This window comes from Pipistrellus kuhlii, unplaced genomic scaffold (genome assembly GCF_014108245.1).
Source record: "Pipistrellus kuhlii isolate mPipKuh1 unplaced genomic scaffold, mPipKuh1.p scaffold_m20_p_14, whole genome shotgun sequence".
Lineage (NCBI taxonomy): Eukaryota > Metazoa > Chordata > Mammalia > Chiroptera > Vespertilionidae > Pipistrellus > Pipistrellus kuhlii.
In genome coordinates this window covers 39,147,478-39,172,476 of record NW_023425449.1, presented here as the reverse complement: position 1 = coordinate 39,172,476, position 24,999 = coordinate 39,147,478, and the positions used below count along the sequence as shown (strand labels likewise).

At 41.4% G+C, this 24,999-nt stretch overlaps 1 protein-coding gene and 1 pseudogene across 3 annotated transcripts in view; one reads left to right on the top strand and one right to left on the bottom strand.

Annotated features, from left to right (window-relative positions):
• Positions 1-10,561, bottom strand: part of FER1L6 (fer-1 like family member 6) — a 118,936-nt gene extending 108,375 nt beyond the window's left edge. Inside the window, exon 1 of one of the 3 annotated variants that reach the window (XM_036437216.2) lies at positions 10,451-10,561. In XM_036437216.2, coding sequence (XP_036293109.1) covers positions 10,451-10,473 — 23 coding nt within the window. In that variant the 5' untranslated portion in view covers positions 10,474-10,561. Of the gene's footprint in view, positions 1-2,711; positions 2,847-10,450 lie in introns of those variants that run through there. The other 2 variants (XM_036437215.2, XM_045581508.1) reach the window with 2 other exon arrangements.
• Positions 10,562-23,976: 13,415 nt separating this feature from the next.
• Positions 23,977-24,435, top strand: LOC118718528 (annotated as a pseudogene).
• Positions 24,436-24,999: the final 564 nt, after the last annotated feature.

Below are 24,999 nucleotides of genomic sequence, written 5' to 3'. Positions count from 1 at the left end.
ATATCAGTCACAGATTAAAGAGAAATTTAGAGAAATTAGGCCCCGCTATGGATACAAACAGAAGGCAACCTACCGTATTTTTCGGACCATAAGACGCACTTTTTTCACCCCAGAAGTGGGTCCAAATATAGCCTACACATATACTTTAAAAAAAAAGTTTTTTTACTTGCCAGGTTCTGTGTGGTCTCTGTGTGCTTGCCCGGCTCTAAAATGGTTCTAAATGCTGCTGTTTACTTTACAGGGTTGATTACATGTGTTTATGACTGTGATGTTGGGTTTTAATGCACATAAAATATTTTAGGACACTAGTTGTTTCAGAATCTTTTTTTCTTCATTTCCCTTCTCTAACAACTGGTGCGTCTTATGGTCCGGAGCGTCTTATGGTCCGAAAAATACTGTATCACTCCGACAGAGATGCAAAGGATTTTATTTCCTTTACATATTTAAGTTCCTTCATGGCCCCTACAACCAAAATCTACTTCCCTCAAACCGATTACTTCCATGAGTAAAAAATTTAATTAGTGCAGACAAACAAAGCTCTCTAATCAGTCAAAACTTGAAATATGAGGCAACTCAATGCAATTACAAACAGCTTCCAGTCATCCATATCCTAGACATGAACTCAATTTTTAAAAATCCCCACCAGAAATTCATTGCTTCAATTTTCAGTGATATCCTTCCTAGAAGGAAATAAATCCGAAGGCTCATGTATCAACCCATGCAATCAAACCTAACTCTTAAGGTGTTATAGAGAAGCCTGATAAAACAGTCTGTCTTGAGGGAGCCTTTTGTGTGAGACTTACAGGGTCTCAGAAACAGCAGAATCCCATCAAGCTCTCTTCCTCACTCCACCAAGTTCTTGAGGACTCTGCTCAGTTCCCGCTGAAATTACTTTTGCAAAAGCTGGAGTTTGAGGCTGTCACATGGCAGGAGGAAGCTCTCTCAGTCCTGTTCATTTCTCCAGGGTAAATGTACATGCAGTTTCAGCCTCAGCTCAGAGTTCAAATGTGTGTGGAGTCCCAAACATGCACAGGAGTCCAAGATCTGTCCCTTTCTCAACTTGGAATCACCAAAGAGAAGGGGTCTAAAGTCATGCCTCGTCCTGGGCCTCAGGAGACACAGTAAAGTTTATTCCTCACAAACAATGAGGAAGGCCTCACTGACCCCCAGTCTACTACAGTAAAATCAGAACTGGAGAAGTCTGTATAGTGAACTTACATGTAAACACGATGTATCCATACCTATATCTGCTCAAAGCCCCAGTTTACACAGTGATGAGTGTTACTCACATTAAACAGAAACAGGGATGCAGCCAAGAGGTAAATAGTGACTACATGTTCTATCTGTAAGGTATTTTACCCTCCCTGAGCATGGAGCCAAACGTCAGACTCTAGCAGAGGCCCTGTGTGGGAAAGGAGACTGGTATTTCCAAAGTTTACTGGGTAAGACACAGGCTCAGGTCTGACTTTGGCCTCATACTACTACTTATAATCTGTTTCCTGGAGTAAACCATATAACTCTCTATGCCTCCATTTTGTCATCCATAAAATGGGGATCAAGTAGCCAAAACCGGTTTGGCTCAGTGGATAGAGTGTCGGTCTGCAGAGGTCCCAGGTTCGATTCCAATTAAGGGCATGTAGATTGATTGTGGGCACATCCCTGGTAGGGGGTATGCAGGAGGCACATCCCTGGTAGGGGGTATGCAGGATCGATGTCAATGTCTCTCTCTCATTGATGTTTCTAGCTCTGTATCCCTCTCCCTTCCACTCTGTAAAATATCAATAAAATATATAATTTTTAAAAATAGGGATCAAGTAATATCTTCCTTATAGAGAAGGGAGAACTTCGGCCCACGGACCATATAAGGCCTATGAAATCATTTGGTCTAGCCCTGCCAATGCATTAGGGGTGAATTAATTATATGATTGACCAAATATAGTAGGTTAATTTTAAATTGATAATTTTGTATGACCCTCGAATATTGTTAGAAATATCTAAATGGCCCTTGAGAGAAAAAAGGTTCCCCACCTTTGTTATAGAGTTTCAAGGATTAAGTGAATTTATGTATCTAAAGCACTTGGAATAGCTCCTGGCAAATGAGAGAAAATAGCTACCATTATTCTTAAGATGAGAAAATTGAGGCTCAGAAAAATTAGGCAACTTACTCAAAGTCACCCAGCTACAAACCGGCCACACTGGGGACAGAGCCAGGTCTCCACTGGGCTTGCTGAATGCTTTTCCACCTAGACCACACTGGGATTGAGCCATTGTACGATGTGTAATCTATTCAATATTTTAATCCTTTTTATTATTTAATTATCAATCTTCAGCGTGCTCTAAGACAATCATAATAGCTGCTGCTCATTAAGCGTATAGGCTGAGACAAGCACTGAGCTAAAGGTTCTATATACATTTTTCTCATTTCATTATCCCAACAGCCGCTAAAATTTTGATCAATTTTTCAAGGTACTATGCAATCCTCACCTTCCCAGGTGCTACACACCGCAGTTCAGAGAGGCCAGGGAACTTGCCATAGCCAGTGTCCATGCTCTGTGCTCTGGGACTCACCCAGGATGAGCCAGGTCTCTAAGAACAAGAGGAGGAGCAGCAGCCACAAGGGCATCCAGAAGCCAGACCACAGCAGAGTGCGGACAGAGCTCAGGAATAAGAAACAGCAATGGGCCTCACCTTGATGGGCAGGTGAGGGCTCCTGACCGTGCCCCGAGCACTCCCACTCACCAACTTCTTGGCCCCGAGGCAGGTCAGCAGGGCAGGAGGCACACGTCCAGTACTAGTCTCACGAGGAGAAAGGCTCCTGTCTAGAATGCAGTGCCCAGTGGGGTGGGTATCAGGCTGCCCCGTCCCAAGGGGCGGCGCCTCCCGGGAAATGCCCTTCCTGCCTGTTCGCCCAGCAGCCTGTTCGCCTATCTCTGTTTGAAATTCTGCGCCCTCTGCTTGGTTTGGCCTCCAGATTCCAAGCCTCTGATCAGCAAACACAGCGGCTCAGAGCAGGTCCTGAGAGGAGGGGCCACCAACATGTTTTATTCCAAGTCAGGTGGCCACAGGTAGGTCAAGACACAAAAGAACCGTAGTTCCAGACAGTACCAAAGCCCGGGCGCTTCCTAGCCTCCATCTGGCCATCCCACCTTACACTTTCATCATTGTCACCATCCCCTACCCATTTGCAATACATTATTGTTCACTTTTATAATAGTAGGAACAGTTAACACTTGTTAAGCACTTTGCTTAGGGTCAGTTCTAGATGCTGTTACAAGTATTATCATATCTAAGACCAACAACAACCTCAGGGGTAGGTATTGGTATTGTGCCCAATATACAGATGGAAAAACAGAATCACAGAGGGGTTGGAAGTGCTGGGATTTGAACCGAGGCCATGTGACCTCAGACCGCGCCTATGATCTCAGGCTCTCCAGCCTGCTGCCTCTGATCTGTGACATTTCAGTAGGACTTGTGTCTGATGCTATTTCAAAGATACCAAGTTTATAAAGAAGAAAAATAAAATAAAAAGAAGGTATTTTAATAGGTTCAATGCCTCAGAACTCACTGCCTGTATGGGGTTGAATGGTGACCACTCTCACCCCCAATATAATTCCAGGTTCTGGAAACTGTGAATGGTGCCCTTATTTGAAAAAACAAAAACAAAAACAAAAAACAAACAAAACAAAAAACAGTTTTTTGCAGAGAGAATTGTTAAAGATCTCAGGATGAGAACATTCTGGATCACAGAGTGGGCCCTAAAGCCAGTTACAAGTGTTCTTACAAGAAAGAGAAAAGGAGACGGCACAGAGAGGGGTGATGTGAAGACAAAGGCAGAGACTGAGTGATGTGGCCACAGCCCAGGGGCACCTGGAGCCACCAGAAGCTTGGAAGCGGCAGCAGGGAGTCCCCCCTTGAGCCTCCCGGGGAGCAGGTTCTGTCTCCACCTGGATTTCAGACTGTGAGAGGATACAGCGCCATTGTTATAAGCTGCCAAGTCTGTGGTCATTTGTTACGGCAGCCCTGGGAAATGATACACTGCCTTTTGCCACTTCCTCTTTCCCTTCTTGATGACACCGTAGGAAAGGAAAGAGTGCTGGGCTCACCCTGCGGGCACCTCAGGGAAGGTGGGCAGGTTAACACCTGTGGGCCAGGCAGTGGTGTAAGAGCCGGGGACGTGCAGACACTGAGGGAGGAAGGCGGTCCCCCGGTGCAGGGCAGGGGCTGGGGAGAAGGTTTCGCAGGTGAGGACTGAGCATGTTCAACAGCAGCTCACCAGGCCGCCTTCTTCAAGATCCCAGCTTCCAAAGGCTGACCAGTTCTAGCCTTCCTCCACATTTCAGCTTACTATCATCCTATCTTTCTATTTTATGGACTTTATTGGGTGACACTGGTTAATAAAATTAAATTGGTTTCAGGTGTACAGTTCTATAACACATCGTCTGTCTATTGTATTGTGTTCACCATTCCAAGTCAAGTCTCTTTCCATCACCCTCTTACCCGCTCATATTTCCCCCACTTCCCTTGCCCTTTGATAATCACCATACTGTTGTCTGTCTTATGAGGTTTTTGGGTTTTGGGGTGTGTTTTGTTTGTTTGTTTGTTTGTTTTGCTTAATCCCTTCACCTTTTTCAGCCAGCCCCGCTCCCTACTCCCATCTGACAGCTGTCAGTCTGTTCTCTGTATCTCTGAGTCTGTTTCTATTTCATTTGTTAGTTTATTTTGTTCACTGGATTCCACATATAAGTGAAATCATATGGTATTTGTCTTTTTTGTTTCACTTAGCATAATGCTCTCCAGGTCCACCCATGCTGTCACAAAATGTAAGATTTCCTTCTTTTTCATGGCCCAGCAGTATTCCATTGTGCACATGTACCCACAGCTTTTTATCCACTCATCTACTGATGGACACTTGGGTTGCTTCCAAATCATGACTATTGTTAATAACAATGAATATAGGAGTGCGTATACTCTTTCAAATTAATGTTTCATGTTTCTTCAGATATGTTTTTGTAAACTTGCTGAATGATTTGCTCTGGAGTGAATGAGAAAGTGAGAAATTGTAACTGTCTCTTACATTTGATGCATTCACTTACTTTTATTCTCTTATTCAATCCTAGATATCCCCAAAATAAAGCCTCTTGGGGCCTAAGCAGGAAATCGGGAGAACTGGTTCCTGGTTTAGGGTTTTTGTTTTTAATATATTTTTATTGATTTCAGAGAGGAAGGGAGAGGGAGAGAGAGAGAGAAACATCAATGATGAGAGAGAATATCAATAGGTTGCCCCCTGCACACCCCCTACTGGGGATGGAGCCTGGAACCTGGGCATGTGTCCTTGACCAGAATCAAACTGGGAACCCTTCAGTCCCCAGGCCAAAACTCTACCCACTGAGCCAAACCAGTTAGGGTGGTTTTTGGTTTTTACTCATTGTTTTATTTGCCTGGACAAACTTCTTACTCTTCAATTTTTCTAAGAAAATAAAAATAGCTTCCAGCTCTTACCTAAGAAAATTGGGGAAGGGTGATAAATTGATAATATTCTCTGTAACAAAATTCTAATGGAACACAAGATGCTCTTCTAGCTGAGTGACATGACATGACGTGAGCATTTGAATGGGATTGGACGTAGCATATTTCTTTGCCCTTTATAATGATGATGACTAACTGGCTCCTATGTGAGTGAGTTATATTTTAAACAAAGGAGGAAACAAAATTATTCTTGGCTTGGAACAGATAATATCATTTAATTGAGTCATGGCTATGTAAACCACAAGTGAATAAGCAGAGGACTGACTCTAAGGAGAAGTTTTTACATCAAAAGAATGCTTCTGTCCCTTTGCTTTTTTGGTTTCTTTAACAAGAAGCTCAAAGGTGCATATGAGGATACCAGCTGTTATTATCTATAAGTGAGCCGACACTTTGGCCTCAAAGATCATAGAATTAAAGAACTAGGTATACTAGAAAGAAAAGTAGAATGATAACTCACCCTTTCCTATATAAGAGCTTTGAGTCAGAGTATCATTTACTCATGATTGCAGACAAACTTTAGTAATTTTGTGAAAATTCTTTAATAAATAACTCAGTTGAAACGTTATTTTTAGGAAGTAAATCTCTCCTTTTAACCCCCTTTCCTAAGGGGGTTAGGAAATGAGTTCCAAACTCAGACCGATCATTGCACCCGTATTCAGTGACTCTCCATTTTCCTTAGAAATGCCCTGCCTGCGTGTTTCATTCTTTCTGTATTGCTGTTCTCAACAGTGAGTCAGCTTAAGTAAATGATGACTGCTCTAAGAATGATCTGGCAAATGGTTTTGTTCCACTGACATTTTTCAATAACTGAAAGGAGAGACATATAAAAGAGTTTTATTTCCTTGTCATTATCCTTTTATTCCAGTTATATCAACTAGATTTCTTGGTTGGAAACTATAGAAAGCCTCCTTGGCTAAATTAAATAGAAAAGGAATATTAAAGGATATGAGACAGTTTTCAGATTTTTGAGGAGGCCCGGAGATCTGGGCTGAGAACTACAAAGTCAGGGGCAATGCCCATTTATTTTAGACCACAAACAGCCCCTGGGTAGACCTACTGGATACAGACAGTTCAGTTGGTCCACTATACAGAACCAGGGGGTGCTTCCAGAACCTCTGACACTGCCCTCTTGCAAAAAACAGGCCTATTTGTTCTTCTTCTCACCAGAATGGTTCTGTGATGCACCTGCTTATTTGTGTCACTAGCTTTCAATCTAAAATCTCAAATGCAAGCATCTGATTGGGGCAGCCAGGGCCACGTACCTGCATCCTACGTGTAAAGGAAGCTGGGAAAGCAAGTTTATGGCTTTTACCTTAGGAAAAATTTATAAATGTCAAAGGAAGTCAAAAGGTGCAGAACAGAAGAGGGGGGAAAAAGCACAGAACAAAACACAAGGTCTAGCTGTCAGCCATAAACAACTTCATTCCAGGGTGCTATGATACTAGTCCAAGTATTATTTTTCTCCTCCCCCAAAGTGAACATGTTGGAATATTCATCTGTGATACTCTTGCATACAAAGGTAAGTACTCATTAAGAATCTGTAGAGGAGATGAGCTGAGAAAACTTTTTTCCAGGTTTCATTAGTGGGTAATTTACAAATCAACAACATCCTTGACTCATATTCAAATGTAAATAGAGAACTTAATATTCTTGCCTAACCTTTATCATCATTTGTAGCAATTATATAAAGCCATCCATTATGCATTGCATCCATTTCCAGAAAGAAAAAAAGACAGTGAAAAGAAATAATCAGACAACAACTTTAGAAACACAGTGATATAGTGAGGTACATGGTAGCAGTCAGCAAAGTAAAGCTCCATAAAGAACAGAAAGCAATCTAATCTAATTCAGCTCTCTAACCAAGACAAGTGTGGAACATTGAGAAGAGGCAATAAATGCCATCTAATTTTCTTTTGTCAAGGTTTGAATTGTCTTGAATAATTTGGGCATCAATAAAGTAAGATACCACCAGCCAAGCACCAACTATTAACCAGAAGTACAACTTTTGAGAAAAGCATTGAAGGGAGATGTCTATGAAGATAAAAACTTGTGTGAAGATTTTCAAGATATAGTACATTTACTACAATCAGAGCCAAAAAACTAACTTAATAAATCAAAATTGGGGTGTCCTTAGATGTATAAGGGGCACTCACCAATTATTAGTGGAGATGCAAGAAACCTTGTCCCTCCCTCTGCCTTTAGGTGGGTCTCTCTGGGAGATACTATCCTTGATGTTTTCCTGGGTTCCAAAGCAAGGTCACTTCACCTAGTTTCTCTGAAACTTTTCCCAACACTCAGTGACCCTTTCATCCTTTGTTTCTTTCTTTCTTTTTAAAATATATCATTGATGAGAAATATTAATCGGCTGCCTCTTGCATGTCTCCCATTGGGGATTGATCCCACAACCTGGGCATGTGTCCTGACCAGGAATCGCACCTGTGACCTCTTGGTTCATGGGTTGACACTCAACCACTGATCCACATTGGCTGGGCCTCAGTGACCCTTTCACCTGACAACATTCACTCGTCAGCTCTCTCCAGATCACTCTGTACTATCCTATAATCGTTTTAACTCCTGGTACCCCAGCTAAACCTCAAGCTTCCCGACTGTCTCATCTTTTAATAGCCTGAATTAAATTTTTTAAAACTCTGACCTCAGCCTTTTCATTTCTAGGAATTAATCCTGAGGGTGAAATTAAACAACTCTGAGAATGGGCAAAATTGAATAGACTGAGACTTTTATTATGGAATTACTACATTAGCCAAAAAATGGGAAATAACACACATATCCATCGGTGAGGGACTAACTACATAAATGTATTTTGTATAAAAAATGGAATAGCACAGAGTCATTAACAATGACAATGCCCGTATATATGTATGAAATTGAAAAACACGCTGCCCTACCAGACCTAAGCACAGACTTAATTAGGTCAAGGGGAAAATGCAAGAAAAGGATTCAGCAAAGAGAATTCTAGAATTCTGTGATGAAAGAATCCATAAAGATCACAGTTCCTTTTAATGTTCAACACTTCCTTTCCATCACTCTGTTGATGACAGAACCTTCAGTGTGTGCTGGCAATGTTCAGAGGAAAAGTGGGTCCAGAACAGCATGTATAAGGTGATGCAGTTTACATTTTAAAAATGTGTAAATGTGTAAGAAGATGCCTCACAGATGTTTCATCAAAAAGTGAGTAATCATCGCTGAGAGGTGGAATTTGGGGTTAATTTTACTTTTATCTCTATGCCTTTTTCTGTATTGTTTTACATTTTTATAAAGGCTGCATATTATTTTTAATATATTATTTTTTCAGCAAAAGCTGTAAAGCTCTCATTGTTTTGGGGGAAAAATTGCACCTGGATCAAGGAGGCTGTCATCAAATACAGTCAAAGGGAAACTTACTCATAGTCCTTTTGGCATAAGCAAGATGCATACAAATGAATGGATAAACAAAGGGCTGGAGGCCTGACCCAGTATATTGTGCACCAAGGCCCCGGCCTGTGCCCTGAATAAGCAGCGAGGAACTGACGCTGCTACTGACCTGGTGACCTTCACAGTTTGGAAAGGCTTTTGCTTCCAAGGTCTCATTTGACCTTCAAAACTAGATTGTCACTAGTCCCCGCAAATTGAGTTCCCTAAATGTTGTCTGGTCACCATTAGGCAACATTTCTGGGCACGGCCATTTGTTGGATATGGATAAAAATGGGTGAGTGGATGGGTGGATAAATAGATGGATGGATGAAGGAATGAATTCTTTGCCCCCTTTTGTAGACAAAACAACAACAAACAAACAAAAATCAGAGCAGCAGAGGTGAAGCAACAAGCCTAAAGTGATATAGTTAGTAAATGATAAAACCAATGGTTGGAATGATTATATACAGTTCCCTAATCAGATCTCCTTAATATGTAATGTACCCCTAAACCTGTTTTCTTCAGGAAGAAATACTTCAATATCACTGACATATACTTAATAACCAGAGATGATAGTCAAAACTCCAATGGCCTGGTATTGACCTTTCAGAATGCTGCCAGCCACAGCACCAGGGCAAATGGCACCTCCTGCTCTGCCTGGCATTAACCCATTCATTGCTGGATGTAAGTGGGTCCTGGGGGTCAGAAGGGCCCTCAGTGGGCTCAAGACAGGACCTACTCACCAACTGGTATGGAACTATTTCATTATTGAAACAATGAGTTCAGCCACACAAATGCACAGTGGCTGGATATGAGCCCCATGAAAAACCCTCCACAACCAGGAAGGTTGCTAGTCACATGAGCAGCACTGCTCTTTCTCCACTCATAGCAGAGCCCTCACTCCAGAAACTATTTATAATGCCACTTACCACCTTCAGCCTAATGAATCCAATCTGCATGAATGAATGAAATCAAGTGCATCATCCTCTCCTGATAATTTTTCTGAGCTGATTGTGGCAGGGTACGCAGAGGGGAAAAAATCATTGCAAGGAGAGAGAATACACTAAACTGAGAGAAGAGGCATTGAGGAAGGAGGTGGCCAGAATGAGCAAAGAAAACACAAGTAGTACAAATAAGAAAAAACCCTGGTTTCAGGGGGGGGGAAAAAAAAAGGAAAAAAAAGCATTTAATATTAATGCTTTATAGTCAAGTTCAAGGAATTAAAACGAAAAATATTAACAATAATTATTTCCAGTGGTAATATGAGTGGTTTTGAAAATCCTCATAGCTTCCATATTGTCTATGTCTTCTACAATAAATATTACTTTGTTTCATCAGAAAGGGTAACATCTTTCAAGCGCATGATCAGACCCGGTGTCCCTCCTGGCCCATGACCTTTCCCTACCAAGCCCTAGGTCTTGGTTAACTCTTGAGGGTTTTTAAGAGAGCCCCTTACCCCCAGCTCCCAGCCCCCACCCAGAAACCTCACTGTTAGGAGAAGGAAATATGTTACTTGGCTTTGGATGGCTTCTCCATTCTTCCTCTTCTTCGTGGCTCCTCGAGGCTAGGAACCAGCAAAATCCTGATCTCTGGCTTTCTCCAGATCCTGGGCACTGGCTTCTGAGTCTCAGAGTCATCAGGTGGGTGAGGCTATTGGGGGTGTGGCTGAACCAACACTCATTAGTGTGCATGGCGATCCTCAAGCATCATGTTTCCAGAACAAACGTGGGAAAACAAACTGTCCCATGATCGATCTGTCAGGCTTCTTAACCACTCCCACTCAAGAGTATATATCTTCACTCCCTTCAGTGACAGAAGTAAAGGCTAAATGACTTTGGGCCCAAACTCGTATTCTTCTGAGAATCATGTGATATGACTACCTCATCTCAAGGAAAGCACATCACTAGGATCTTTCAGTTTTCCTAAAATGGGCTGCCTAATCGAACTTTCTGTGATGTTGAAAATGTTCTACTGTCTACACTTGACCAATATGCTAGCCACTAGCTTCTTGGGACTACTGAGCATTAGAAATGTAAATAGTGCAACTGAATGAACTTTTAAAAAGTAATTTAAATTTAAATGGCCACATGTGGCTAATGGCTACTGTTTTGAGTACTGTGGTTTAAAATCCAAAATGTTAGACCTGGAAAGAACCCAATAAATCATCTGAATCTGTGATCTTCAACCTTTGCAACTGTGAAACCCATTCCTAATATCAGAGATGTATTCAGACCATTCTCATAGTAACAGAATCTTCAGTATCTATTGATTAAGAACATCATCATGACCAAATTTAGCAAAAGTTCAATAACGTTTTAAATTCTACATTTTAATGGATAAAATCATAATAATCTAAACTCATAAAAATGTAATAAGTTTTAATTGCATTTTAATTAAGAAAAGCATAATGGCCAAAATTCGCCAAAATTCAGTAACACTCTGAATTGCATTTTATTGCTTAAACAGCATCTTCATTCACATATATAATAGACTCCTGTGAGCTCCCATCTAGGTGACGTACCATGTAATACTCATGCTACAAGTGGCTGATAAACAAGAATGTAGAGATTGATTTTCAGTGAACTCCCTTATTTGTCTACTTGGTGCCAAACAGCTTCCCCACTGGCAATAGAAGCCACAGGCAAGTCACCATAAACCCAGGGTGTGCTCGGTAACAGATGTCACAGCACACATGCCAGCTGTTCAGGAAGGGTATATTTGTCCCATAATTCTCCAGAATGACCCTACACCTGTTTGCAGGAGTGCATGCAAATTAAAAAGGCTGCATGCTAGAGGTGCAGCCTAGTGCAGACGTCAGCCGCTGCCTGAAGGTCAGAGCCATGAGTTTCAGAATCTGATCTCCCCAAGAGCTAGCTGTGTGCCCGTGAGCAGACCACTTACTGCTCTGGGCCTTCCTTTCCTTTTCTCTCAAAAGTAGGGACTTGGCAATCACCACTGATCATTGCAGCCCCCCTGTTTCAGCAGCCTAGGATGAGCTAATTAGACCAACAGGAAGGCGGGCACAGAATGCAGACCAGAAAGACCTGGGTTCAAGTCCCTAACTGTTGGACTTCGATCAAGCTTCTGAATCTCTCTGAGCCTTGATTTCCTTGTGAGTAAAATGGGGATAATAACCTGGTTGTTGAAGGGATTCTGCGGGGCTGAGCGATTTACCTGACATCTCACTGCCCATTCAACAGGAAGTCACAGGGCTTGGACTTCCAGCTATTAGGAAGGCTTCTGGCTCTAAAGTCCATAATTATTCCACTCCACCATCAATTTATGAATTATTCAACTTTTTCCTCACCATCATCAACTTGACTGATCATAAAACATCTTCCTTTTTCAAAGCAATGGCCCTTCCATATAAATTCCTTCCTCCAGAGCAGAATTTTCAGCAAATCATCTCCATAATCACAGGCTTCTCGCTGCCTGTAGAACAAGGTCTGAACTCCTTCACAGTATATTATTCAGGTCTTGGGAGACCCGGCTCTATCCATGTCTTGTCTTATTGCTTCTACTCACAACCATTCATGCTCCAGCAGTGCTCATTCCCCAAGCATTGTTTACATCTTTCTCTCTCCCTCAACATCCTTATGTAAATCACTGTCTGCTGATTAGGTTTAGACGGATTTGTGTCGATCCGTGTTGTTTTGGTGATAATTGCATTATATAATTCATAGGTAACATTTAAGATTTCCAGCTTCTTTTAAAAAAAATACTAGATCAAGGTAACAGTCAACTGAGCCTAAGGATGTCTGTTCCCTTTCAATGGAGCACACCCTCTCCAATTTGCTACAATTCTCACTATTCTCTATTGTCTTACATCCAGCTGGCTTTAGTCATGATTGGGATGTGCTTGACTTCTTAGACATCTGAGCTTGCAACCTTTATTTGTTATTCTCACTACCAGAAATATATTTCCCCACAAACTATCGAAGTCATAGTAATCTCTCAAATATTTCCTCCTCCATAAAGTTCGTATTGATTCTTGGAGTTGGAATTCATCTCTTCTACCTCCATCTTCTTTTAAACATGTTATTTGATGTCTCTTTCTAGAATGCCTAAAGGACTTCACTAGATTATAAGTGATTTGAGGGTAAGAACTAATCCTTACTCATCTTTGTGCCCCCAGACTGCTAATACATCTTTTACACTTGGTAAATGTCCCTCCAAAACTGTTGATTTAAATTTAGTTTAATTTGCTTTAATCCACAGTTAAACTTGCCAATAGATGCCAACTTCTCTGTGATAATGTCTTTCCCCTCCACATCTGGACTTGAACTTTTATTAGAGCTGATAGAACCTGCTTCTCACCAAAGGCTTTATTTTTCCAAAGCTCTATTGATTTGAAAGTGAAGTTCTTTAAAAAAAAAAAAAAATCATAATCCTAGGAGAAGCTAGAACAGTTTGCTTTAGCCCTGGACCAACACCACTCCCAACTGCCAAGTATTTTTCAAGAAAAGAGCAAAGAGAAGCATCCAATCTCCACCCCCAAGTGAGGATTATACTCACCATGCACTGTGGACTATTCACAAGTGTCAGATCCCCTCAGACAGCTCAGGTTTCTTACACACGCTATTTGCCCATATGAACCCACTGTTCTCTTATTTCATGTGAGTTAGTTTTTTTGGTTCTGGTCAAAGCAGATAAGTTTTGGTCTGACAAAAACAAACACGTTCTGTTCTTGACTCCTGGGAGGTTCACAGCGTCCTGTGGAAACCAACCATTTACCGTATTTTTCGGACCATAAGACGCACCAGTTTTTAGAGAAGGGAAATGAAGAAAAAAAGATTCTGAAACAAATAGTGTCCTAAAATATTTTATGTGCATTAAAACCCAACATCACAGTCATAAACACATGTAATCAACCCTGTAAAGTAAACAGCAGCATTTAGAACCATTTTAGAGCCGGGCAAGCACACAGAGACCACACAGAGCCGGGCAAGTAAAAAAACTTTTTTTTTCAAGTATATGTGTAGGCTATATTTGGACCATAAGACTCAGGGACTTTTTCCCCCCACTTCTGGGGGGAAAAAAGTGTGTCTTATGGTCCGAAAAATACGGTAGGTACATTTTGTCAAATGCTACACTTAAATAGAGACCCTGCATCTGTCATGTGTACTATCATGCAGTCTTCACATGTATCCTGCTGCTCTGACATCCAGCATATGGAGCCAGCATTTGTGACCTATTCCTCTGCCCACTACCTGCACTTCTTTCCCATGCTCTGACTCCAAGGAGAACTAGGGGCTGTTTCTCCCCAGACAGAATGGGAAGAATATGGTTAAGACTCTTGGGACTTGTCTGTGTGCCTTTAATACAACCATGCCGTGTGAGGAAGCTATTGGATAACCACTCCAACCCCATACAGGCAGACTTAGCAAAAGTTCAGACACAATGAAGGCTTGGGCCACCTGATAAGATAATGAGCCACACACAGATGAGTGGCTGACTAAGAAAAAGGGAACACAGTTTTATCAGCAGCTCTGGCTCTCTGGTCTGTGGACAAAATGAGGCTGGGAGTTCCTCCCTGTGCCTAGATCTTCCTTTCTGCATCATGGACTCTGCATGTATGCGTATGTACACACAGCAACATCCTCCTTCTCCTTTATGTTGCTTATTACTTTTAAAATACATTTTATTTTATTTATTTCAGAGAGGAAGGGAGAGGAAGAAAGAGATAGAAACATCAATGATGAGAATCAATGATTGGCTGCCTTCTGCAGGCCCCCTACTGGGAATGGAGCTTGAAACCCTGGAGGTTGAGGGAATCGAACCATGACCTCCTGGTTCACAGGTCAATGCACAACCACTGAGCCGCTTGGGCCAGGCTTGCCTGATTACTATACACAGGGTGGTAGCTGCAAAAAGTTGACTTAAGTGGAACCACTTTAAAATGGAGTCAGGGCAGCCATTCCAGAGGAACTGCCTTGCATATCTTATTCTTTAAACCTTTCCAACTGGACAAAATAAACTTGGGACTTCCCAGACCAATATAGTCTTACAAACCACTGTGTGTAGCACTAACAAGAAAGCTGACCCCTAAATATAAGTGATAATTAAGCACATTCTTTAGAATCAATAACCAGCCATCATATATAGCTAAGTAGCTTATTAGCACCAATAGAAATTCCTTTGTTTCTATTCATATAATTATTTCCCTTTCCTTTCTCATGCAATCCCTTTGCCTTCACCCTCTATTTAGAACACTAATTGGGTTTCTGCCTGAGTCAGTGGTTCCCAACATTTAATTCTTTTGAAACTCAAATAAACACTTTTTGCCTCTCTCTCTGAAATTTTATCTTTAGGTTAACATAGCCAACTTTATAATCTAGTCCAAGGGTTGGCAAACTACAGCCTGTAGGCCACATCCACCCCACTGCAGTTTTTTGTAAATAAAATTTTATTGGAACAGAGTCACACCCATTCACTGATATATCAATGGTTGCTTTCATGCTACCATGGAGGAGTTGAATAGTCTAAACACTTTGTGGATTGCTATAATTCTGACACTGCTTCCAATGTATGTGTTTTTCCTGTGCCACCTAGAAATTCTCCAGTATCAGATGGTTCCCCACAATTCAACTCCATTTGACACTATCTACCTGGAGATAATGCCAGATCTCACAGATTAAGGGTTCAGTATTCCAAGACTGCCCCTCCCCACCCCTACTTCAAATGCCAGTCACAAGTCCAGGTCTACATGTGCTTCTGACAGACTGGCTACAAATCAGAGGTTCGCATAACCCCTCCTTGGGTTCAATAATTTGTTAGAGCTGCTTACAGAACTCAGGAACAGTCGGCTTACTGTGTACCAATTTATTATAAAAGGATATGTTAAAGGACACAGATGAACATCCAGATGGAAAAAGCCTAGAGCAAGGTCTGGGGAGAGGGTAGGGAGCTACCATACCCTCTCCAGGTGCAGCACTCTCACCAGCCTGGGAGCTCTCCCAACCCTGTCTGTCCCTTTGGTTTTCATGGGGGCTCCTTCCACAGGCATGATTGATGAAATCACGTCCCAGGTGACTGAGCTCAGTCTCCAGCTTCCCTCCCCTCCCTGGAGGTTGTGGGGAAGGATGGATGGGACTGAAAGTTCCAACCTTCTAATCACAAGGTTGGTTCCCATGGCAACCAGTAAGTGGCCTAAGGGCTTCCCTAAAATTATCTCATTAACATAACAAAAGACACCTGTATAGCTCTCATCGCTTAGAAAATTACAAGGATTTTAGAGGCTCCATGCCTGGAATAGGGAAAAAGAAATATATGTTGCTTATTATAAATGTGAACGAAAAGAGCCACATGCTAACCTGACAAGCTCAGGGAGGCCTGCGTGGCAGTCTTGCAAACTCAGAGACCTAAAATAACCACAAAAGATGGTTTGAAAATTAAACATCTAACTACAAACAGGTTATAGTGGGTAGTCACGTCCTAGACAGATACTTCACCTGACAAAGATCATCTTAGATCTTTTTTACTGAGCCCATTTGCCCTTTTGCCTCTAAGATAACATCTGTGAGATGTCTGGGTAACTTGTAACTTCCTTTTTACTTCAGACCCCAAGGCACAACAAATAGCCTCCAGACATTCTTTCATTGTTATTGTTATCAAGTTAATTGTAAACTGTTAATTATGTTAAAGTATCCTGTATCCATCTCTGTAAAAGAAACACATGTCCATCATTTCACCTTTTACCCTACCCCAGAGGCTTCCCTGCTTTGCTCTGTCCCACCTCCCTAAACTATCACCAATGAATTTCATGTAACTCGCCTATGTCCCTTTACTTTGATTGCAATGTATAAATATAGATGTAACCCTGCATTCTCCGGAGCATTATTCAATCCATTGAAGTTCTGCTTCCCGGCATATGTCAACAGTTTGGCTCAAATAAACTCACAAAAATTCTTTACAGATTTCAATATGTTTTTGTTTTGTTTTCCATTAACATAAACCACAATATAGTAGTAGTCTTCTTCCAAGTTCCTTTATTCTCCTGCTAGAGGAGGTGGCATTGAGTTAGTTGTATGGATCCTGGATAAAGTAAAATTCACTCTCTTGACCAACTATGAATTCAAGGATGTACTGACTGGTAAGCCAGCTCTCCAGAGAAAAAGAAAGTCCTGAGTTGTTGTGTCTGCCAATTTTGATGGTGTAAACATTCCCACCACACCTGATTTTCAGCTTCCAATGGCTTATCCATCTGTTCACAAATTTCCGTAAGACTTAATAATTGACTCTTTCAAGTCGGCATGAACCAGCCCCAGCACACCACTATATCAATGTGTTGTCTGCTACTTCAATCACTTTATCTTATACTCTTAGAATCTCAGAGTGGGGTGAGATCTCAAAGGCCAATTACTACATACCCAATGGAAGACTCCCCTCCAGGTCATCCTCTGTGCAACTTCCAGTGTCTGGGAGCTCATCACCTTCCACGGTACCTTACTGATGTTGAAATAGTCATTATTGTTCCAAATAACTACCCTAGGTTAAGGAAGCAGTTGCTCTACTCTGCTTTAGAGGTAGGTTTTCCCTCTTAACCTAGGAGTGCTCTATCCATATCTCTCCGCTGAATGTGGCTCTTCTAAGTAATTGCACACCCCCCCCCGTCCCCAGGGTGCCAATCTACCACATCATTTTAGAAGGGGGCTCCTGGGTGTGCAGTGTTGGCTGGATTGGCTATAGAATTGTCCCAAGCTGGTGCTAAGTGTTTTTCAGACTTGCCTGTAGTCTCAGCAGGAAGCAGCTTTTCCTGGGACCTGAGCTTAGCCAAACACACACACACACACACACACACACACACACCCCACATATACACCCCCACACACAACACACATATATACACATACCCGCCAACACACACACACATCACATATATATCCCACACACACACCACATATATACACACACACAGCACGCACACACACACAGCACACACACTACATACACACGTGCACGCACACATACACACACATTCTGAGTCTATAAAGGATATCCAAGTGCCTCTGTCATTCAGGACCCAGCACCCAGAGCTGACACTGAGAGGCTCATGCCGATCATAATTTCAAGCCTCAGGGCAACACATGTACACATTCACTACCCTGCATTAATGAAACCAAAGGTGTCTGTGTCTATGACTCAGTGCTCTGTATTACCGCTGCCTGTATCGGGGAAAGTCACTGCTTTGGAGTCTCGGGGGAATTTGAGTGGCAGAAGAGCTTAGATAGGAAAAAAGATAAGTTAATTAAGTTGTCAAATCTTTCTTCTCAGAGAACATGAGATTCTTGAACAAAGACTTATCTTGCACAAAGTGTTACTTCCAACTAGTGCCCAGCATCCATTCCTTGTCTTGCTTCTGAGCTAAATTTGCCATTCCAGGAGTCCTTGCTGATGAGTGCAATATTACCAACACAACGCATGGCTCCTACTAGGGAACATTTTCCAACATGAAACAATTCATAACGCACTTAACCCATTATCCACCATTAGCGTCTGTAGATGTAAGTGGGGGACCTTCCCCACACGCCATGCATGTCTATAAAAATAATGTTTACTTTAAGTGGCAGCCTTGACCAACTTTAAAATTTTTTTCGTATGAATTTTCAGTTGAACATATTTAAGAACACCCAAATTCTGAGTAATATATTTATTTTTATAATAATCATTGCAAATTGGTTTTTCAAAATTCAATTCAAAATATATGGCCTGTAGGGATGGTTTCTGTTTTGGACATGTGGCAGTTAGCTGGTTTTTAATATTTATAGATGTAATGTAGACTCAATATGCCTGAAACACTATGCTAATTCTTTACATTGGCAAAAATAAAGAAAATGAATGCTAAAACTGCCAATAGTTTCTTTTTTATACAAATGCTTAATATATAATTACTTTTCAAAAAATTAAATTAAAATATTCAGTGTCACTTAATAATTTTTACTTCAAATTTGGATAGCATTAATTACTTATATTATGCTTTTTAATTTTCACATTTTGGGATATCCTATCTAATAAAAGAGTAATATGCAAATTAACCATCATTCTGCTACATCCACAAGCCACGTCCACCAGCCAATCAGGAGCAAATATGCAAATAAACCCAACCAAGATGGCTACTGCCACAGAGAGGAGGAGGGAGGCTTGGGTCTCCCCAGTAATGGAGGAAGCCAAGCTTTCTGCCAGCCCTTGCCAGCCTAGGTCTCCACTCAAGGTTACAAAGTTCCAGTGATAGAAGATACATCAAACAGAAATGGGGGCAGCCAGGGAGCTGGAAAGAGCGGGAGGCTAGGGTTTCCCCTGGCAATGGAAGTAGCCAAGCTATCCACACACCCTGGCTGGCCCAGACCTCCACTTAAGGCTACAAAGCTTCATTTATGGAAAGTACGTAAGTTCCAGCAGAAATGGCTGCCACAAGGAAGCAAGCAGAAGGCTTGGCTCCGCTCCAGGCTACAAAGTTTCAATTGTAGAAAGTAAATAAACCCCAGATACCAGGGCCTCCACTTGGGTCACCAAGGGGCATGGCTGGCCTGCAAACCACCTCAGGCCCCTTACCCAGGCTGCCCCACGCTTCAAGGGAACCCCCATCCTGATCCAGGACACACTTCAGGGCAAACCAGCTGGCCTCCACCTGTGCACCAGGCCTCTATCCTATCTAATAAAAGAGTAATATGCAGCTTGACCATCACTCCAACACAGAAGATGGTTGCCCCATGTGGACACAAGAAGGCCACCACAAGATGGAGGGCAGTTGGGAGGGTCCAGGCCTGCAAGGGAGGGCAGTTGGGATGACCAAGCTGGCAGAGGAGGGAAGTTGGGGGTGACCAGGCCTGCAGGGAAGGGCAGCTGGGAGGGACCCAGGCCTGCAGGGGTGAGCAGTTGGGGGGGACTAGGCCTGCAGGAAAGGACAGTTAGGGGTGACCAGGCCAGCAGGGGGGGGGGCAGTTAGGGGCAAACAGGCTGGCAGGGGATTGATCAGGCTGGCAGGCAGAAGCGGTTAGGGGCAATCAGGAAGACAGGCAGGCGAAAAGTTGGGAGCCAGTAGTCCTGGATTGTGAGAGCAATGGATTGTGACTGCCTGTTTATGGGATCGGGCATAAATGGGCAGTTAGACATCCCTTGAGGGGTCCCAGATTGAGAAGGTGCCAGCTGCACTGAGGGACACTCTCCCCGCCCCCATGTATAAATTTTGTGCACCATGCCTCTAGTTTTATAAGAAAAATTACTGTCGTGGTTAATGTGCTCAGTGATTAGAGGATTGGTCCATGCACCTAAGGTTTGCAGGTTCCATCCCCAGCCCTGGTTGGGGCACATGCAGAAGACAAGCAATCAATGTGTCTCTTTGACATCAATGTTCCTCAATCTCTCTCTCTCTCCTCTCTCTCTCTCTCTCTCTCTCTCTCTCTCTCTCTCTCTCTCTCTCTCTTCTCTCTCTCTCTCTCGTGCTTTCTCTCTCTCCCCCAATCCCTTCCATCCCTCCCTTCCATTCTCCCTAAAAATCAATGGAAAAAATATCCTTGGGTGAGAATTAACAAAAAGAAAAAAAAAAAAGCAAATAAAACTTATTAGTAAAAACATATAAACAGCCCTAACCGGTTTGGTTCAGTGGATAGAGCATCGGCCTGTGGACTGAAAGGTCCCAGGTTCGATTCCGGTCAAGGGCATGTACCTTGGTTGTGGGCATATCCCCAATAGAGGGTTTGCAGGAGACAGCTGATCGATGTTTCTTTCTCATCGATGTTTCTAACTCTCTACCCCTCTTCCTTCCTTTCTGTAAAAAAAAAAAAAAAAAAAAAAAAAAATCAATAAAATACATTAAACACACACACACACCAAAAATATATAAACAAATTTTTTATTTTTATGCTTACTTTAAATTACTTTGTGATGAAAATATATTCAAACTTGTATATTTCAAATCCAATAATATTCTTTTTTTTTTTTTTTTTTTTTTTTTAACTATTAGATCAGGTATCCACAATGGGCACAGGCCCAATCCAGCCCTCTGGCTGTTTTTGTAAATGAAGTTTCACTGGGACAGATCCAGCCCATTCCTTAGCCCCTTTCCCGCTCCAACAAGAGGCTGGAGAAGGTAAGACAAATGGCTCATGAAGCCTAAAATATTTAACATCTGACTCTTTATAGAAAGTTTGTCAACTCCTCTTTCACTGTCACTAGATAAGGAGAAATAAACAAAGCAGATTGAGAAAAAGTGATGCTGAGCTAGAAGGAAAACAGACCCGGTGGTTCCCAGAAGCCAGGTGGAGAGTGAAATGAGACTTGCGGTTTTGATTTAGCAATGAGAGGGTCACTGGGGACCTGTTTCCGCAGAGTGTATCCAAAAGAGAACTGGAAGGAAAATAGAAAGTGATGATAGTGAATATAGAAAATATTTGCTGTTTGTTTTAAAGAAAAGCAGGTAAGTCGGACAGTAACTGGAGGAGCATACATAACTAACTGGAGGAGCATACAGTGCTAAAAGAAGGTCTTTTAAAATGGAAAATATTATTGCATGTTTGCATGTTTATGGGAACAATCCACCAAAGAAGGAGCATCTGATGATGCAGGAGAGGAACGTAAAATTGCAAGCAGATGATCCACGTAAATCAGCCGGCGTTGTTCAGTGGTTGAGTATCAACCTATAAACCAGAAGGTCACAATTCAGTTCCAGGTCATGGCACATGCACAAGTTGCGGGATCGATCCCCAGAGAGAGGCATGCAGCAGGCAGCCAATCAATGATTCTCTCTCATCATTGAAGTTTCTATCTCTCTATCCCTTTCCCTTACTCCCCGAAACCAATAAAATGTTTCAAAAAAGTAAAAAGAACATGTACCAGTCATTTAGTTCATACAGACAAAGAAAACAGTGCGTGCATGGCATTATTACAAATGTATTTGTATTCGAGGTGGCAGAAACATGTGAAAGTTCTTTTCTGACTCTGACCATTCTCTCGGTGCAACGGAAGCTAACTTCCTTTTCTTTAGCACCTCCTATAAGCCAGGACTGTTCTATGTAGTGTACATGCTTGATTCACGAAAGCATAACTGTATGAAGTAGTTATTAGTATGCCCATTTTTCAGATATGTAAACTGAGGTGTGAAGAGGTGAAGGAACATACCACAGCTAGTATGGGACAAAGCCTGGATGTCATCCTAGGCAGTCTGATTCTAATAGATCCTAAGATTTGAGAAAAGAAAGTATGAAAGCCCTAGGAGAGTAGAAGAGTCAGTAGACTAGTAAAATATAGCAGTAAGAACTCAACTTGATATTAGTAATCATAGAGAGAAAGTAAAACCAATGAATATGTTTGGGTATTTTTATTTAGTCTCATTTAACAGTCTGGAAGCAAGCAACGGTAAATGGAAAGTTGTAATTAACCATGGTTGGAATTTGGCTATGTTAATACAAGGAGATAAGCACAAAAAAGAGCCACGGTTATGTGCAAGGTAGCAATTATAAGATGTTCTACAGAATCAAACTAATTTTTTAAAAAGGAAACCAACAATATGAAGATCAGTGAAAAGATGATCAGACCAAGGTATTGTAGGTCCCAGTGTGTTGAATGATTTCAGGCTCATCTTACATATTTTCTGTACTTGCCCTAGAATCAGCTACTTTTCCAAAGAGCTGGTTACTTCTTCTTCTTCTTCTTTTTTTAAAGTAAATACATTTTTATTGATTTCAGAGAGGAATGGAGAGGGTGAGAGAGATAGAAACATCAATGATGCGAGAGAATCATTGATCAGCTGCTTCCTGCACATTCCACAATGGGAATTGAACCTGCAACCTGGACATGTGCCCTGAGCAGGAATCAAATTGTGACCTCCTGGTTCATTGGTCAACAGTCAACCACTGAGCCATGCCAGCCAAGCCAGTTACTTCTTTGGAGAATGCTTTTATTTATTTATTTATTTATTTATTTATTTATTTATTTTTACTTATTTTATTGATTTTTTTTGCCCCCCTCCCTCCCTTCGACACATCCCCTCCCTCCCCAGAGTTTTATGTCCATTGGTTGTACTTATATGCATGTATACAAGTCCTTCGGTTGATTTATTATGGAGAATGCTTTTAGATCTGAATGCTAGAAGTGCTTGTTACTCCTGGGTGTTATTGTTTCTAGGCCCTTTCTGCTGAAAGAGCCAGGAAATGTATGGATGTATACTAACCCACATTTGTACACATATTTATAAATATTTTTGTACATATCTCTTCTGTGTCTATCTTCTATATCTATTTTAAACATGAGTTCATTCTGATGTCTCTGACTCTGATTCATAACACATGGGAAACTGTTACAACTAACAGGAGCCAGGGGAGACATGCCAGCTGAATGTATTGTGCTGTTCTGGATGGGATCCTGAAACCAAAAAAGATGATAGAAAAACTTAAGGAAATCTGAATGAAGTATCATTATTGGTTCATTAATTGTGATAATTGCAACTTACTAATGTATGATGTTATCAATAGAGGACCCTGGATATGGGAAATTTAGGAATTCTATGTACTAATATTGCGATTTTTCTCTAAGTTTAAAACTAGTATTCTACAATTTAAATTTTTAATATTAAAAAAATGTATCTGATAGGGTCATTCCTGCTTAGTATACATCAATGGTTCCCCTTGCCTGAGCTACAGGGATGTCCACATGGTGTTGAGGTCCTTCATGACCAGACCCTGTGTACCTCCTAAGTCTTATTTCTCAGTTGCCCTTACGTAATTCCTGTGCGACAGCCAAATCAACTGACACTGGGTTCGGCATACATGCCATGATTGTTCACGCTCGCATGTTGTTGGAGATGATGCTTGCTCTGAGCAGAATTCATTTCCCCACTGTCTTCCAGAGATCCACAAAATACTGTGAAGAGCTCTTATTACCTAGTTTCCCTCCATTTTCAGCAGGAATGAAGACATATTGGTGATGGCTTAGGGTTTTTGATAATTATTAATGAAACTGCTATAAACATTCCTGTGCTTACAAATCAGCTGAGTAAATACCTAGAAGCTCGATTGCTGGATTACATAATTAAGAATACATTTAATCTCTTTCCGCCATCGGTCTGTGCCGCCACAATGGTGCGCATGAATGTCCTGGCTGATGCTCTGAAGAGTATCAACAATGCCGAAAAGCGAGGCCAACGCCAGGTCCTCATTAGGCCGTGCTCCAAAGTCATCGTCCGGTTTCTGACCGTGATGATGAAGCATGGTTACATTGGCGAATTTGAAATTATTGATGACCACAGAGCTGGGAAAATAGTTGTGAACCTCACAGGCAGGTTGAACAAGTGTGGAGTAATCAGCCCCAGATTTGATGTGTAACTCAAAGATCTAGAAAAATGGCAGAACAACTTGCTTCCATCCCGTCAGTTTGGTTTCATTGTACTGACAACCTCATAGGGCATCATGGAACATGAAGAAGCAAGACAAAAACACACAGGAGGGAAAATCCTGGGATTCTTTTTCTAGGGATGTAATACATTTGTGGAAATAAAATGCCTCACGGGAAAAAAAAAAAAAAGAGAGAATACATTTAACTTTATGAGAAAATGTCAAACTGTCTTCCATGTCTATACCATTTTGCATCCTACAGCAATGAGAGTTGCTATTACTCTACATCTTCATAGGCAATTGATTTGTCCGTTTTTCCAATTTTAACCATTCTACTAGATGTCTACTAAAATCACTTTTGTTTTACTTTGCATTTTACTAATGACAAATGACTTTGTACTTTGCCTTGCTTATTTGACATCCATATATCTTCTTCAGTGTGATATCTTTTGCCCAGTTTTTAAATTATGTTGTTTATTTTCTTAATGTTGACTTTTAAAAGTTCTTTGTATAATTTGGATACAAGGTTTTTATCAGATATGTGTTTTGAAAATACCTACCTGGCTTGTATTTTTATTTTCTTAACAGTGACTTTCCCAGGGCAGAATTTTTTAAATTTTAATCAAGTTCAAGGGATCAAATTTTCTTTTCACAGATCACACTTCTGAACTTTTATCAGAACACTCACCACTAAAGACAAAGTCATTCAGATTTTCTTCTATGGGTTCTATAGTTT